Source organism: Eriocheir sinensis, chromosome 26, assembly GCF_024679095.1.
Source record: "Eriocheir sinensis breed Jianghai 21 chromosome 26, ASM2467909v1, whole genome shotgun sequence".
Classification (NCBI taxonomy): domain Eukaryota; kingdom Metazoa; phylum Arthropoda; class Malacostraca; order Decapoda; family Varunidae; genus Eriocheir; species Eriocheir sinensis.
This window is the reverse complement of record NC_066534.1, coordinates 10774708-10792983: the sequence shown is the minus strand read 5'-3', so window position 1 is coordinate 10792983 and position 18276 is coordinate 10774708. Positions and strand designations below refer to the sequence as shown.

The window sequence follows — 18276 nt, the reverse complement described above, 5'->3', positions numbered from 1 at the left end:
TTTTATGTTTACTCCAAGTGTGAAAACTTTCATTCAATTAGTGGTGACCCAAAAATTCTTTCAGCTGCTCTGTTACCATGTAACTTTGCATATTATATAACATCTTGCTAAAATTCTATATTGTAGCATTAACTTTTTTGCTCAAACTAGGTGTTCCATTTGATGTAGTTTCATAGTTATCTTTGAATATAACACCATGACTTGAAGTGTGGGTAGTAAAACAGAGCCAGAGGGAGAGACATCCTGTGGTGGTGTAATGCTTGTTTACTCTTGGCATAAACACTATTAACCAGAGCACACACCGACCATTCTGCTAAATGTGTTGAATAATGCCAGTGTCTCATGCACTGGTCATCCAATGTGTCCAGTCTTCAAATTTCAATTTTGAATTAGATGCTTATATAGTTTTGTGCTCAGTTACAAAAAAAATTATAATTTTAATATTCTTCAATAAAGTATGAGTCTCCTCCTTCCGTGGTATAGTGGTCATCAGCACACCTAGCTACGAGTTTGTGGGCCTGGGTTCGAATCCCAGCCCAAACTGTCAGCATTCAGCCCACCCACCCATTCATACTCCATTTCAGGTTGATCAGGGTCAGTGAATGGGTACCTGGGAAAACCTGGAGAAGGTTAACTGTGGTAACCCTATGTCACCCTGGCCTTGTGTGCAGGGGGAAATGGGTTATTACCTACCACAGGCTCAAAGACCAGTTAGATGGGATGCATGTTGAGGCCACACGTAGCCTTAGCATGTACCTCCAACCTAACCTTTTTTTACCTACCTTGAGCAAAATTTTCCTACTGTTGTTTCTCATAACTCATTTTACTTAATTTATCAGGGAAAGAAAACAAACCGAAGAAAATGTGAAGGTTGATTGCACTATAGTCTGTTCAAACCAAGTATTCATCTGGAGCCTAAGCAGCATTTGTTACGCGGCACCTGATTGGCTGGCCTCCCCTCTCGACTCTCACCCTGATTGGCTGGCTTCCTCTCCCGGCTGTAGTGGAGGCGACGGTCACTTGCACATGCTCTTGGTGATAAACGTTTATAAACTACTTGTAGTGCGGCGACTATGCCTGATGAACGAGCCTCCCATAACCCACTTAGCCAGTGGGGTACCTCTTTGGCTGACTCGGTAAGGAGTGGCTCTCCCGTCACACTGGTCACGGGTTCAATCCCAGGCAGCAGGGGAATACCCTCTCCTTGTTGTGATTAATATCTCATGTTTCGATACATGCAGAGGACATGTGGGACCAAGAGAGTAATAGAAAAAGAGAATAGAAAATCTCGTCATTAAATACTTACCTTAGCTCAGCTCTTATACAAGATAGACAATTTCACTTAACACCATTGAACGCAGCAGTGATTGTGGATCCTAAATAAAGCCCAGCACCAACACTGCCACTGAGCACACAGCTCTGAAGGACTTGACATGTCTAGATGAATCATTCCGTGTTTCATCTATATTCTGGTTACACCATCATGTTCATGACTCTTCTGTATGGAATGAAATGGATTAGGTCAGCATTGACTCAATATTTTCGGCAAATATCAGAAGTGTAAAAGTGGTATAAACATTTCAGGCCTGTTATTTCACATATTCTTGTCATTATTACTTTACTTTTGATATTACAGGGTTGTGACAAGCATATTTAGGATCCACGATCACTGCTGCGTTTAATGGTGTTAAGTGAAATTGTCTATCTTGTATAAGAGGTGAGCTAAGGTAAGTAGTTTATAAACATTTATAACCAAGAGCATGTGCGAGTGACCTCCAATTTTGGGGGAAAAAGTGTCTTGTGCACAAAAAAATACGGCAGTTAGTCACCTTACATCCACAGCACACCTTGGCAGGTGACATGCTGAAAGTCCTTTAGTTGTTCATTAATCTTTTAGATGATTGATCCCATCTATTGTGAATAGATTATATGGACTTTGATATATCATGATAGTGTCATATGTCAGATTTCTTATGTCGTTTTGGCTATTTGCTTCTAGGATTTATTGTTGTCCTGTTGATGACAGGTATGTGTTTTGTTTTTATAGTAAGATAAAAGAATGTTTAGTTATTATAATGTCACATGGTAGTTTTGGAGGTGAACGGTGTTTTATGTATTAAGTAGTGTGTGTGTAATTCACCTCTTGGTCTGCTGCGGGTCTCTCTCGAGACAGCCAGCCGTTCCCCTATGGAAGAGCACAGAGCTCATAGTACCGATCTTTGGGTAGGGCTGAGACCACTCACACAGCGTGTGTGTGTGTTGTTACACTAGTAATTGACAAGTTTATGGTTGTGATGGTTGCAAGTGTGAGGTTGTGGTTGCAGTTTATGTTATAGTGTTGGTGACGGCAGTTGTGTGGAGTGGAAAGTTGAAGGTGTGTGCATGTGCATTTGCGGGTGCACACGCATGTGTGTGTGTGTGTGTGTGTGTGTGTGTGTGTGTGTTTGCATACATATGTGTGTGTGTCCATGCGTGCGTGCAAGCAAGCATATATATGTCACAGATTCTAATAGTGTTGTAGGTGGCTGCCTATTTCTGGTCCTCCGTGTTATCAGCTTTTAGCTGTTGTCCTCTCTTACTGTAATGGCAACTATATGAAAATACTTGAAATCAGTTGAATAATCTATGAATAATCTAAACCCCTTAAATCTTCCAGGGAATTATAGTTGGTTAAGGCGTATTGATTACATTAAAGTCATTTGAAGCATTGAAAAATGTGTGAGCATTGAAAAATGTGTGAATATTTAATCTTTGACCAATCATATAAATTATATATTTTTATATTTTTACTCCACTTAACATGCATGATTAGTTTTGCACTGAATGATTTAAATTTCAGTCATGTTAGCTGATTCTAATTCCAGGTTTCTTGACATTTTCTGCACATAGCATATTGTACCTTTCAGGTTTACTCAAGACTTCTTTATTACACACCCACCTCAGAATATATTAATTTCTTCTTAATTCAGCATTAAACTTAAGCACTATAAAGTCTACCTTCTCATTTCTTGCATATTTTATACTTTTCTCAAGTTTAGTTTCCCAATTTTAGAATGTTTCATCTTTGAACTCAATAATCTCTTACAATCTTGCTGGAAAGCAGGTAGGTGTCTTGAGGTTGTGTTGCTGGTCTTCCATGCTGAGGCTGGTTTCTCCCTCCTTAGGGCTGGCACCATCAACGGTTCACTAGCCCTTGAATTGAGCCTCTATCTGAAGGAGGAGACACGATATATCCCTTGGCACACCGCCTTAGGGCACCTCTTCCAGTGGGTTCAGCTTATCTTCAACTACCCGGCACACACCCTCATGCTGGAGTACATCCACACCCTCATCCTCCCTCACTACCACAGGATAGGATGGAATGACACCGGCACACACTTGGAAAGGTATTACTGTGCATTACAATTTACAAGTGCACATTAGCAGGTAAGCTCAGTGTACATGAGCAGAGATCCTACTGTATGCTTATCAAAGTATTTTTTCAAAGTATTTTTACGTTATTAACATTCACATTAGTGTTGACTCCCTTGAGGAGATGAAGATTAATTACATTTTGGAAAAATAAGTAGATATTTTGATCAACTTGAGAACATAGAAGTTCAAAGTAGGAAAGTAACAAGCTGTAGATGTCCTGATTGTTGAAGTGTTTGGCATGTTTTTTTTACACATTTGTGGACAGAGTAGTACATAGGCAGGGTAAGGAATGAGGGGGTGCCAGAGGAGTTGAATATACAGTCCCAACTGTATGACCTAATGGAAAGAATGGATGGAAAAAGATTGTTTTTTTTTTTTTTTCTTATGGACAGTGCATGTAAGGAATGAATGAAATAATAATGTAGAAGGTGGCAAGTTATGGTAAAGGAATATGAAAGCATAGGTGGAGTGCAAATAAAGAATACAAAGAAGTTGCAGGAAGAAGATAAACTAGAATGGAGCATCTGTAAAACAAAGTAGCTGAACTAGATTTGCACACCTCACATAAATAGAACCCTCTACCTTCCTCAACTTCAGACCTTCTATTTATTATTAGTGACATTGTTGTACTTTTGCAAGGCTTTGTCTGGGAAGCAATAATCAATGATTTTGGAAATATTTCAGAAGCTTTGAAATTATGCCAGCATCAAGGATGTGATTGGATCCTGGAAATAACAAATAGAATCAGCGGCCTCTATTCTTTCCTCTTCTCAGCCTGTTAAAACATTGCTCATTCTAAAGCTGCAGCTTTATTCCCTTATATCATCTAACTTGTCTATCATAACAGCTTGAAGTAGACAGTTGAGCCATTCATTTTTCTTGTCATTCATCTTTTTTAGTGATGATGAAAAAATGCATTTAATTTCATTTCCGATTCCAGTTTCTGAAAATATGTTGAGAGCATGTCAAAATATAGCTTGAAGAAAGTGTGTTGGGGTGTCATGTCATGCTGCCATGACAAAGTTGTTGCCTGTGGTGAGCTTTGTTCCTGACACTCACTTAAGTGAACTATAAACTCAACACCACGAACAAGTGCTCTGTGCTACCATCATAAAAAAGTCATAAATAAGATGAATATATAAAGCATAAAATAACACAATTTACAAAGGATTTCAACAATTCTATAATTTGGCTGATTTGTAATCTCCATTGAATTGATAATATATATCAAACTTTTGTTTGTGCCTGCAAAATATTTCTCTTCAATTTTTATTCAGTGGATCAATTTAATTCAAGGGGTCACCCACAATGATGATAAAACTACAACACTGAAAAAATTGAGACATCACATAGATACTATACATTGATAATCTTATGTTTAATGTAAAATAACTACAAAATTTTTGGTGCCTTTAGATTTTTCCTTCCATAGCTCAGATTAATTGTCAGTCTCAAGAGAGCAGCAACATGCTAATGTTGACTTGGCCTCCCACACAGGCTACTGCGCTCAGAAATCTTGTCAGCAGCAGTCCGGTGTAGGAACACCCACGCCATCAAGGAGGCAAAACGCATGTTTGCTGAGTGGCGTAATACGGGCAAGTTCATTCCCCCCAACTTGCGTGAAGTGGTATACGGCAGTGGTGTGAGGTGAGTGAAATTTCAGTGACTGTAAGATAGTAAGGATAAAAATATCAAAAAGGGAAATTACTAAAAATATATTTCTATGGGAGAAGACCTCCATTTTTGTCCCATGCTTAATTAATATAAGTTTGACACAAAGCTGGTAACAAAGTGTGTTCTATTTTTCATACTTCTTGTAAGAACCTTCTATTTCTAAGCTTTTTAATATCATGAGGGGGCTTTGGAAGCAGTGATTAGTACTCAATGCCAAGGGAATGGGGAAAGGACCTTGTGGCCACTTCCTAGACCTCAGGGCCCCAGTCCCTGATCCAACAAATTGTGCTTGCTGCCCTCTTTGTGCTAAACTTAATCATAATCTCACTACTTACCCTACAGACCACAAATCTGTGCAAATATCGATGGAGGGCATAATGCCTTCTACTGAGGCTGTCCTATCTACCACTTTGAATCATAGGTTTGTGCACTCCATTTTAAACATGGTCTGACTTTAAGGAAAGTGCAACAAGAAGGTATAGCTGTGGTGCCAAGTCTGAGGCAGACATTATCATGCTCTGACAGCCTGCTGTCTCACCTCGTATCCAATTTTGTGGATATTATATGATAGCCTATGCATAGGAAACAGCTGTGAGTATCAATATTATACAGGCAGCAATGATGAATAGAGTCAGTTATAGTTGATATTGAGTTTCACATTATTAATACTATTACTAATTCGATACTGTTTGCTGATGACACGGTGCTCATTGCAGAAAATGTAAGTGACCTACAAAATTTGGTCAGTGTTTTTGATAGTGTCTGTAATAGGAGAAAGCTGAAAGTAAATGTCAACAAAAGTAGTGCGGCGACGGCCTGATGAACGAGCCTCCCATAACCCACTTAGCCAGGGGGGTACCTCTTTGGCCGACTCGGTAAGGAGTGGCTCTCCCGTCACGCTGGTCGCGGGTTCAATCCCAGGCAGCCGGGGAATACCCTCTCCTTGTTGTGATTAATTTCTAGTGTGTTTCGATACACGCAGAGGACGTGTGGGACCGAGAGAGTAATAGAAAAAAGAGAATAGAAAATCTCGTCATTAAAATGGTTTGTGAGTGAAGTAGAAGTGAGGTTGTAGATTTTGTATGCCCATATAGAGTGGGAATTGAATGTGAAAAAGAATGCAAAATAATTTTGAATGGTGAAGAAATGGAGGAGGTCAATGAGTTTAAGTACCTTGGATCAGTTATGTGTAAGCATGGTGGTATGGAGGGAGATATAAGAGAAAGGGCATTGCAAGGAAGAAGGGTGGTAGGGTCTTTGGGATGAATCATGAATGGCAGAAGTGTGAGCATGGAGGTAAAGAGGGATTTGAGAAATACAATAATAGTACCAACCCTCACATATGCAAGTGAAACGTGGGCCTGGAATGAAAGTCAAAGGTCTAGAGTGCAGGCAGTGGAAATGAGTTATTTGAGGACTGCTTGTGGTGTGAGTAGAATGGATGGAATGAGTAATGAAAGTGTGTGTGAGCGTTTTGGAATGTGTCACAGGGGTGAAGGGAAGAAGTGTGGAGTGGTGGAAGAAGTGAAGCGACAGACTTTGAAGTGGTTTGGCCACATGGAGTGAATGGAGGAGAGTAAGATGACCAGAAGGGTGTATGTGAGTGAGATAGAGGGAGGGAATGCTAGAGGACGACCTCCAGTGAAATGGAGGGATAGGGTGCAAGAGTACATTAGGGAGAGGGGGGAAAGATCTTTAAGAAACTTTGAGCAGGCAAGGAGGGAGTGTCTGGATAGAGAAAGTTGGAAGTTCTTCTGCTGTGGCCATCCCCTGGTGGGAGCTCCTAGGAGCAGGCATCAATGAAATGAATGATGAATGAATAATACTATTACAGAGCTGTTTTGTTGATTTATAAGGTCGCTGATTATAATTACTGAATAACCTAGGTGCTGCCCTCCGTAGAGAAAAGTATAACAGAACAGCTGTCTGCAACAATATTAATAAGGCAATATTAATAATTTGAAACCCAAAATCAACTACAGTACAATTGATGGTATTCATCATTGCTGCCTGCATAATATTGATGCTCACAGCTGTTTCCTATGCATAGGCTATCATATATTATCCATGAGATCAAACACACTGTGACAGCAGGTTGCCAGAGCATGATAATATACACCTCAGACTTAGACACTGCGACTGTAGTTTTCTTGGTTTCATCCCTACCTATATCTCCTGGTTTATTTATTCCCTTGTCAACTTTTTCCACTATCTATCTATGATGACTGGTCCAACTGTTAGGAATTTAGGGTTGTCTAAGAAGTGAGCTGGGATCTTAAAGCGAAGCGGAGCAGCTGTGGGTAATTGGGCGGTTTAGTTGTTCCACAATAAAGGTAATACTTCACTGCCCAGAAGTTGTATTTGTAATCAACTCTTCAGTAATTTACCTTTAAGGCGAGACTATATATGTCATTAAGTAAAATACAGAAGCCCCCTGCCGTTCACGGGTATTTGGTTCCGCAAGATTCCCGTGATCCGCGATCGACGGGACTATAATCAAATAGGGAAAATAGGGTTTTGTTCTATCATCTCGATCGAATAAAAAAAAAAAGATTTCTAAGCATTGTTGTCATAAATCACAAATCAAATATGGACTGTAATAATTTAACACTCACTCTGTGGTTGGTTGTGGTGAGTGTGAGTGCGTAGGCGGTGGTGGTTGGCGGGCGAGTGGTGTTTTTGTGGTAGTTATCGGTCGGAAACTACAAAAATATGCAATGCGATGAGAACGATAGTTTGACAACACTGCACTCAGCCCGTGGCATCAGTGTTTACTGGGCCCTTGAAAGGTAAGAACGCTGTATTGCTTGTGTGTCCATCCAGCAGCCATCAAGTATTAGTGAATTCTCGTCTCTCCCCTTTGTGTTAATACAGTAAACCCTCAGTTATCCGGGAGTTTTCAAAAATGTGATTTTTCCCCCCTCCCCCCCAAAAAATTGTGTGCCATCAAGTCATTCAAATTGCCCGCGCGATGCCTCTAAGCTCTGCCCGGGCGGCGTACCGCACCACCAAGGTCTTTACCTTGCGCAACACAACACAACAAGCGCCCCGCCCACCATTGTTTACGTTCACCATGGCCCAGTTAATTGCTTTTGTGTGTGGTGTTTGTGGCGTTTACCATGGCGCCGATATATATATATATATATATATATATATATATATATATATATATATATATATATATATATATATATATATATATATATATATATATATATATATATATATATATATATATACAGTTAACTCTCGATTTACGCGAGTATTGTGTCCTTGAAGAGGTCGCGTAAATCAAAAACAATGTAAATCAAACAAGAGGTAGGTTTCTATTGAAAAATAGATATTCACTTCATTCAGTGAAGAGAGAGAGAGAGAGAATATCCATATCACCGAGATATCCACTCAGGCACTCAGTCTTAGCCTTACTCATGTGAGGAAGAAATGATCAAGGGACACCATGAGCGACTGGCTAGTATTGGTACCGGTACCGTACCGTATAGCTGGTACCGTTGGTACCCCTATTGTTGAATAGCGTGGCAGTGTGGGTACTGTATTGTTGTTCAAGTGGCGCGCGGGAAGAACTGAGCTCAGCTGTGTTGCCGCGGCGCCGTGTGAGTCCAGTTGCGTGAGACATCTGGTGGCCACTTCATAAAATATCGTGTGTAAGTGAAAAAAAACTGTAAATTAAATATTTATTTAGATTTTGGACCCCGTGTTATTTAAAAAACGCATAAACCAAACTCGCATAAATCGAGAGTTACCTGTATATATATATATATCAGGTGTACAAGCGTTAATTACCCCATTAGGAGCAAATCTTAACACCCGTGTCCTTGGGGCCATGGCGGATGTTGACCTGAGCCCGGCAATGCCCCGACAATTTTTCTTACGTTAAGTCACTAATTATCGTTTGCAAGAGACACCACAACGTCCATGCATCACTGTGGATGGGGAAAGGCTTGCCTCCACTGGTGTTAGCGTAGATAATGTAATATTGCAGAAAACAAGGTAAAACATTCTCAGGGCAAGGTGGGCAGTTTGACGTAACCCGTAACATTTTTTCGTTTTCACAGCTATAATACAACCTTCCTGCACTCGTTTCATATATCCACATGTGCGCAGGCGTAAAGGGCTGACGTGGGCGTACAGATGTGAGCTTAAGTAGCTCCGTTTGTGAGATAATAAGGATATATATTCTCAGGGCGAGCGGGGTGGGGTGGCGGTGGCACGGCTGAAATGTAACCCGTAACATATTTCTTTTTTTACGGCTATAGCATATTGTCCCTGCACTTGCTTCATATATATACGTGTGCGCGGGCGTGGAAGGCTGTCGTGGGCTTACGGGCGTGATCTTAAGTAGCTTCGTTTGTGCCGATGATATATTAACCGCAGTAGGTGAAAGTTGGGTTTTGGGGTCCGTAGACTTAACCTACACCATATCCGGGTGCCCCCGTGGCTCTATTAACCCGGATACCAGAGGGTTTACTGTATTCATATGTATATCCATATACATCCAGTATATTATTAATTAAATTGAGTGTTTGCTGGGCCCTTGGAAGGTCCATTTGTTGCTGTTCCCGGCTGTACGCCCGTACAAACTTTAGACCCATTACCCCTCTGCCACTGCTGCAGTCTCCACCATGTTTGTTTACTCCTCAAAGCAGTAGCCTCGAGTCTAAGAAGGACCAGTTCTGGCAGGTCTTGGTAAGTATCAAGGATTTTAACTGTATAATATTGGGATTTAGGTACGTTTTCACAGTCACTTTTCTTTGTTTTGATCGTTACCAATGAGCAGTGATCGCTGCTGTACTATTTCCAGGTGAAACTGGCTGATGGAGTAGTGGCGGCTGCGGGGTTAGCCCCGCCCCGCACCTTACCATACACACTCAACACCTCTCGCTTCCTCTGCAGCCACCACTACCCCATCGGCCACTTTCACGTGGAAATACTGTAGCGGCAATCGCCGCTCATAGGTAACGATCAAAACAAACAAAAGTGACTGTGACAGTGGCACTTAGTAAGGATCAGACCGCTTGTACGCGAGTTTTCATCCACGTTTGGTGTGGGGTGTCGCAATTACCCTACCCGCGTATAAGTGAATCCGAATCCGTGAACGGTGAGGCCATGAATGGCGGGGGGCGTCTGTAACTTAATGAAATTAGCAGTTGCTATTGAAACTCCTTTAACTTCCTCCCCCTTCCCTCTCATCTCTCCCCCTTTCTGTTTTCCTCTGCCTTTCCCCCTCCCCATATCTTCTCTCATCCATTCACCACAAAATTTATTCTTGCTCTCCCTTACTTCCTGGCTACACTTGTGATCCCTTCATGTCATTTTCATTCCCTCCCCTAAACCTTCACTCCCTCAACCTTTATTCCTTCAGCTCAGATATCTTGTTCCCCTACCACTCCTATTCTTTATATCTTTGGAGTCCTCTATTTCCACAATTATCATACCTCGCTCATCTCATGCCAGGTCCATCATCCTTTGGAACATATGTAAATATTGCTCCCATAATCATGACATTTATCACCTTATTTTAATTATGAACCTCAGGTCTTATGCTGACAAGAAACATGCCTTTTCTCTATCTCCACCATCTTTTCTTTCTTGCCATAGTGCCTCATGACCTTTGATATTTGGTACATTATATTTTCCATCTCATTAACTTCATGTTAGGAATACAGATGCAGTGACATCCATAAAGGGATGACTATCTTTAAAAGTTTGCAGATTAGAAATGAAACAGCATTAGTATGTGTTGAGATTCTCAAGAACATGTTGTATGGGCAGGTATGGCATCGAGGATGACTGGCGACACTGCTGGGATGTGTACAACACTTCAACCATCCCCAGTGAAAAGAACCTCATGCTCAAGGCCTTGGCTCAAACCCGGGATCCTTGGCTCATGCAGCAGTAAGTGCATTTTTTGTTGAATGGACCAATATCTTCTGTTTAGATTAAGAAATAAAATCCTCAAACTTGACAAAATACTAAAATAAAAGGTTTACTTTCAATCTAAGTAGCTTTTTTTATGGTTTAGGCAATACAGTGATGAGAATGTGTGCATATAGGAAAGGCTCACCATGCTGTGATGTTATATGCTTTACCATCAGCTGCAGAGCTTCCAGACTCTGCATGTCTTACCATCTGTGCCTCTGCTACTACAGCCCTGCAATTCTGGGAAAAGGCTTGAGAACTCAGTACAGAGAGAGTCATTCCACCCAGTACCATTTCTATTTCTCCTGGATCCAGTCCCATGCCTATAAACGTAACCCTGCGTTGAAGGGGTTAAGGTTACTTATGAAGAACAGGTGTTACAGTAGATTGATAGGAAAACAATTTTCAGCTATTGATGTTTGTTAAGCCTATAAAGAAAGATAATGTATGAGGAGATTGTCTTACCTCAAGAATATTGTCCACTACCTCAGGTTCCTGGCGTACACACTGGATCCCGCCAAGATACGGCCTCAAGATGTCCTGACAGTGCTGCAGGAGATGAGCAGGAACCCGGGAGGACGGCTCCCAGCGTGGCACATGGTGAGGCAACACTGGTCCCAGATCTCTCAGCTCTTTGGACATGGCTCCTTTACTTTGGGTGCCATTATCAGGGCTGTCACCTCTGGCTTCACCTCAGCATTTGATCTTAGTGAGGTGAGTAGTCCAGTCATATGGTCTCTAGTGCTGTTTTTTTGCATACCTATAATAGACAAAGTGAAAAAAAATCCATTTAGATATCATTATAGGGGTGGTCATAGTATTTATGTGGTGAGGTGTTTTGACAGCTTAAGGATATATTGAAATATTGCAAGGACTAAAGTGTTCTTGTGGGTATAAGTTTGGACTACTGGTTGTAGGAATGGAGTTAAATCCCCTCCCCAGGCAAATATGGATTGGGAGACAGGAGTGACCAAGCTTGAGCTCAAGCCCAGTATTTTAAAAATAGGTAAATACAAATAGGTAAATACACACATCTAATTGTGTTATGTTTTTGACAGGTGGAGTCATTCTTCAAAGATGTGAATGTTGGGCCTGGTCATCGGGCCCTGGCTCAGTCACTTGAGACCATCCGACTCAACATTCAGTGGCACGAACACAACCTGGAGGATGTGTCTCTCTGGCTCCGTCGGCACCTCACTCATGAGAGTACTGAGGACGGTGTCCCCACAATGTAAAACTACTGGCTCCCTCTTCTATAAGCCCTTCAGTTAACTTCATCATTGGAGGATTAGAGAGGAGAAAGTTTATTTTCAGTAACAGCTTTCTCCCTTGTGCTCCTTCTCAGTAACACCTTTTTCATTCACATGCTCTCAAATTTTAACCTTGTTACTCTCTTCATCTCATTCTCTCGGTGACTAAACATAGTCCTGAGTGCTGATTGGCAAATCGGGAGTAGCTGACAGTGAACACACTTGTCCTCTTCTCAGTCTCTAAGTTACAATCTTCCCTCTTTCAGTCTCATATTGACTGATCTTGATATGAACTGGTCTCATTGGCCTACTGGGGATTCTCACATCAAATTAGGAAACTAATTGATTAAATCAATTGAACTGATTTAATCAACAAGTCAAAAGTAGCATCATCTTTGAGTAAAGAAAATGCATCTCTAAATGAGTGAATGAAAGGAAGAGGAAAAATTGCACTTGTGAAAATAAGCAAAGTAAAAGAAAATCATGTATAACAGTTTGAGGAGTGCAACTTCATTGTAGTTTGGAAACTTGATGAATGGGATTATAATTATACTCTTTGAAAACAAGTGAGTGAGGTGAGGGGTAAAGTTAATGTACACCTGAAAGCAGTTGAAAAAGAGAATGTAACATATCCATTAATCTTGAGGGCATTTTTGGAGTGTCAGGAGTGCTATGTGTCTTATGGCTGTCTTACTGGCTGGCAGCAGTTAAAAGATGGTCCTGATATTATGAATGATATATTATTCCATATACTCAAGAATGTTCAGGTATATCATTCACATGTTTTTACATATATATTTTACATTACAGAACCCTATCCATCAATAGTTTTATGAACATGAATGACTAGATAGATAAAATTTTGTTTGACAAGAGTTTTTTAAATCATAGTAGATATGTAGCTTGTAGTGAAGAGAAGTACAAGGCATTGAGTTGAACAAAAATGGTGTGAAGGGGAGACCAGTTGATGTAATGGTCTTATTATCGACTTTTACGGGCTACCATTCCTAGTTTCAGGACTTCAGAAGGCTTCAGAAAATGATAAGATTTGAGAAAGTATACATATATATTTTTATATATACTGGTGAATTGCAACTTCTGTGGATTTTTCTCATGTGGTATTAACAACATGTTTATTGATCTGATATGTTTCTGTTTCTGATTCAGTACTTAAACCTTACAAAATGAAAACGGTCAAATGCACCACACTGCACCATCCTCCCACAGGCCACTGACCACCCTACAATTGCCATGCAAAAGTCATCTAACTGCAGTCTTGAGCATGTCATTTAGTGTGCCTCAAGTAAACCTCATACTTATTCATAATGCCAAAACACAAGCCATCTTTAGCCTCTGGCCCTCCAGTGAAGAAACTGTGCTTTGTGATGATCCTAATAGACAAGTTGTTAAGAATTGATGAAAGGCAAAAAGTCTGTCACTATTGTAGCACAGAGGTGTGGCAAAACAAGGCTCGTTTGAGATTAATTAACATGGGAGGAAATCCTTTAAGTCATATTAACAAGTGCTTCATTTGCTTCTAAAATGACTCAGTTTGATATTTCAATTTAACTATGTTTGTATCAAGATCACCATATATACTGTTTTTTGCCTTAAGCAGGATTCTGAGATCATAACCTATGCATGCTGTATTTGCTGGCATACAAGGGGAATGTCTTATAAGTCAACCCTCAAAATTTCCATTCAAAATGTGGACTTGAGATTTAGGGTCGTATTATAAGACATTTCGCCGTCCAAGAACACATATTGGACAAGGATTTTGTAGGAGTTGTGGGCATTTCCAGGTAGTTTTATGATCCTGGTGGTAGTTTGACCCTTCGTCTGTACCATGAACCTAAAACACGATCATTAGAACCTGATTGACCCCCCCTTTGACTTTTTGAAATAGCTGATGTGAGAAGCGAAAGTGTCTTGTAATACGGCCCTCATTCTCTGCATAAGTAAAGGCCATTGGGAGTTTGCAGCTTCAGTAACTCCAGTCTTGTATCACTCCTTCCACTGACCACTGAATTGATACTATTTACACCTTTCTAGGCAACACCATTGCTTAGGGTTTACCATCAACCAGCTTCTGAGTTTCACAGGCAGTAGTTGTGTTGTCACCACCTCTTCCCTTTGTCCCACATATTACATTACTTGTACGTATTGTGTCTAGTAGTGATGATCTCAAATACCTTACACTACCTTTGAAAGCTTAACAGGAGAGAGGCCACCTTACCTACATTCAGTGCCTTGAAGCCTCTGTGGGGGCAGCGAGAATAACGACAACTGCCAATTAATTTAATGGTGATAATATATAAAGCACAAGTAAAACATATTTAGTATCTTAATTTAGTAAGGTAAATATCATTTAAAGTAAAGGAAGAGGCATGGAGTGACTGCACAGTTACCTTACTTGCACTGCCTCTAATACCCTCACCAAGCTGATGAAGTGTATTTACCAACCCATCAGAATTTTTGGTAATGAAAAGATCCAGTTGGTAATGAAAACTGAGAAATTGGGTAGGCTAATGAGAGCAGCTTCAGACTGGCATTCCCATGGTCCTTGCCCTTTTGGAAATGAAACAACCAGACTCAGATTGAGACTCACTGCTGTACACAGTGTCTGTTCAGCGAGTCACTTCTCACCTCTCCTATGCCTTAATGGCAGTTTCTATGGGATTTTTTTTTTTTTTTTTTTTTTTTTTTGAAAATTTGCCATCCATAGAAACCTAATTTTTGTGGTTCATGGTGATAGTGATTATAAAAATAATCAAGGAAGCAAACTGGTTTAGGTGAGTGTTCTCCATCACTCCCAGGTACATTTGACCCTTAATTTCCCGGATATTGAATTTCCTGGACAAACTCTGGGGTTCGGCAAGGCTAGACATCTGCCCAGTCAAGTCCGAGAATTGAAATAGAAGCCCAGGCCAAAAATCTTGGGTTCATCTTTGTTTGGTGGTTGCTGGACACATGCCTGGCCATGTATGGAGAAGTTCGGTCATACATCAGATTCTGTTCTCTGGTCAATGTTTGTGACACCCACTAGGCGGCTGTGTTGTGCACCTGACATCTTTTGTTGACGTGTCATGCAAATCTTCAGACAACTTGTTTTCGTTAATCTTTCCTAAATGTGCTACTTAATTGTGCTAGACAAAGTTTGATAAAACTCTGGGGCAGGTACTAAATATTAGGGATTGCTGGACCAAGTATATGGTAAATGTGAAGGAATGGGCCGTGGCCCCCAGACTGTAGCAGTTCTTGATTCCCAGAGTTTTGTGGTTCCCGGACAAGTGCTCCCCCCTATTAGTCCAGGGAATCAAAGGTAGAGTGTACTCCACAACCACAGAATGAAGGTTCCAAAGATTTGGCATATTTTAAGGTTCAATGGTGGCTCTATTCTCTAACAAATACCGTAAGCTGCAATTTGCCAGTATATGAATTTCCAAGTGCATACACACATACGGTCAGCCCTCCCTCAGTGTGGTTGCATTGTCCTGACCTTGGACTACAATGTTGAAACCTGCATTGGAAAAACACCATTTTACCCTAAAACTTAGCTGGCACAAAGATTGCTGAAGTGACACTTTTTCCCATTTTTACTTGAAATTGCTAGATGAATATGGCTTTTGATATGCAGTCATTCCCCAATATAATAAAGGACACTATATTCCCACTCCTTACCCCGAAAATGAAATTGGTGGCATAAAATTACCAATATGTACATATTTACATATTGCTATCATTACTTGTAACATTGAAAATTCTTTTTTTTTATATTTTTTTTTTATGCTGCAACCTTTTAAGAACTTGACCCATTTTCTCCTTTCAAGCCCTTATTTTAGTTTTTGAATGAAATAGAAATAGAATCTTTGCTTAATCTTTAAAATAAAGCATGTGACTTTAGACGGCTACTGACCGTTTCCCAAAGGAGGAAGCATACCTGTCGCATGCCCCACCCTACCCTGCCTCATCCCACTAATTTAGCTGCCATGGCATATGTAGCCATTAATGCAATACTAAAATATTTCTTAGCCAGCAATATACATTTCTTTTCAGTTTGTACAATAATCTTTATGCTTGACCAAGTACTGATGCTTCCCGTGGCTGTGTCTAAAGTTTTTGGCACTCGATCACCACATCCCCTAGTGGCCTGGCCCACACAGGCAAAATGTGAGACCAATTATTGACAAAACAATATCAGCAACTGGTTACAGAGGCAAAAATGTCACACATGGGCACAGCACTATATTCTGTGGTCAGATATTTCCCATGAAATCTCGGTTACTTGAGATACCCCAAATGTCATCAGCCTTTTCTAATTTGGTTATCCAGGAAAGGAGTAAAGATGCTCCACAGGTGCCCAGGCCCCACAGGGGGTCTGACATCATGTATCAAGAAGACAATGTCTGAACATGTTATTGTGCAGCTGCACATCTGAGAAAACAGCGCTGTGACCCAGATTTCAGCTGTAGGCTTTTAAATTGGATATTTGTGGGGGAATCATAGTGGTGCAATTCACCTTAGTCAAAACTGCATTGGAGGAGGGCTAGCTATTTGACTGTGTGAGAATTTACTATCATTCATTACATCTTTTCTTTGTCCAACACTGCCAAGTTTCTGGGAAGTTGCTAGTTTTGAGATGTAATGGAAGAAACAAACCAACCCATTACTTATGTATACTTTCACTAGGTTGCAAAGTTGATTATCCTCAGGAATGCACTAGCAAGTCTCTCTCTAGTTGGAAAGTTTTGTTTTGACTTTATGACAGTTTTATTTTGTATACCACTTGATATTTAGCCATGCTAGTGCCTCCCTGTTGTCTAAATTCTTCCTTAGCAGGGAGCAGCAGAATAGATGAATATAACTGAAGTCAAAGAGATAGTTGAGGGCCATGTACTGATTCATGGTCATGTATGATCTTGGATGTGGTCTTTGGGTGGATCAACTGTGAAATATACCAATGTCATCCAGACAGACACAGCAGCCATCACTGGTCCTTAACCCTGCTGGTAGCAGTCTCTTAAAGCTCTTCTTACAACTTTAAACAAACACTAAGATAAGACACTGGGTCTTAATGTTCAAACTGTTAACTGTCAGAAAAAAAGGGAGATCAGATGTCCTTAAAAGCAGACACCATTAGGTGGATTCAATTCATGTCATTCTCTGACTCCCTCTACTCAAAGATCTGCCTGCAAGCTGGAGGGGTAAACCATCCCAACTTGTGTATCATTTCCTTTCAGTATTCTTGATGCAATCTAAACAGATCTTGTCTGTCACCAAGAGTTGCTCGGGTTGTTTGGCACTTTATTTGCAGAAAATTTAATGTACCCATCTTTGGTTTTGCTGTACTCGGGGTGTCTTTCCACATTCAGACAGCGAAGTCATGAACTCACCCATTTTCCACATTCCAAGATAAAAAGACAGTAGTGTAGCCCCTGAGCTTAGGTGGGCTGTTGCAGGGTAGTGGAATTTATTCACCTGTTTCTGCTGCAAAAGCCTCCAAGCTATGCAGCTGATGGGCTTACTACCACACTCTGTTCCTATATATCAATTTTAGTCTAAGAAGTTTAGATTACTGATAAATTCTGGTCAGATTTTATCATGTTATGCAAATTATATATCCTAGATAAATTTTGAGGCTTCATTCTGGGAATTGAAGTATACTTAATTTATTGTATATTATAGAAAGTTTATAAGGTTTATTTATAAAGAGTTTATATAGACAAGAAAGAGCTGGCCCAAGTATGTACTAATATGTGTGGATACTCCATCTTCAGTGACATAAGGTCAGTGCTAGAGAGAGCAGTGTAACAGTCTGCAGGTGTCAGGTAATAGTCTTGGCTTGGCTCTTACTGTATATTTATAATGTCAGAAACTGTCCTGTACTTAATTCATGTCTATATAGCACAAAGTATTATGAAGCAATCTTTTATTTTTACCCTTTTAATACCAGTAGAAAGAGTGGTTAGTTGTTTTGTGTTGCCTTCAACTCAGTTTTTAA

At 40.4% G+C, this 18276-nt stretch overlaps 1 protein-coding gene and 1 long non-coding RNA gene across 6 annotated transcripts in view; one reads left to right on the top strand and one right to left on the bottom strand.

The window, feature by feature from the left end:
- Positions 1 to 18196, top strand: part of LOC127003756 (endoplasmic reticulum aminopeptidase 1-like) — a 115451-nt gene extending 97255 nt beyond the window's left edge. For all 5 annotated transcript variants that reach the window (XM_050870760.1, XM_050870758.1, XM_050870761.1 and 2 more), the window contains 5 exons: positions 3165 to 3386; positions 4912 to 5061; positions 10879 to 11001; positions 11517 to 11739; positions 12084 to 18196. In XM_050870760.1, coding sequence (XP_050726717.1) covers positions 3165 to 3386; positions 4912 to 5061; positions 10879 to 11001; positions 11517 to 11739; positions 12084 to 12260 — 895 coding nt within the window. In that variant the 3' untranslated portion in view covers positions 12261 to 18196. The remainder of the gene's footprint in view (positions 1 to 3164; positions 3387 to 4911; positions 5062 to 10878; positions 11002 to 11516; positions 11740 to 12083) is intronic.
- LOC127003757 (uncharacterized) lies at positions 1694 to 11636 on the bottom strand. Its single transcript, XR_007757384.1, has 3 exons — positions 11491 to 11636; positions 11233 to 11362; positions 1694 to 3210 (listed from the first exon to the last, which is right to left on the bottom strand). It is a non-coding gene; the product is annotated as an uncharacterized LOC127003757 (long non-coding RNA).
- Positions 18197 to 18276: the final 80 nt, after the last annotated feature.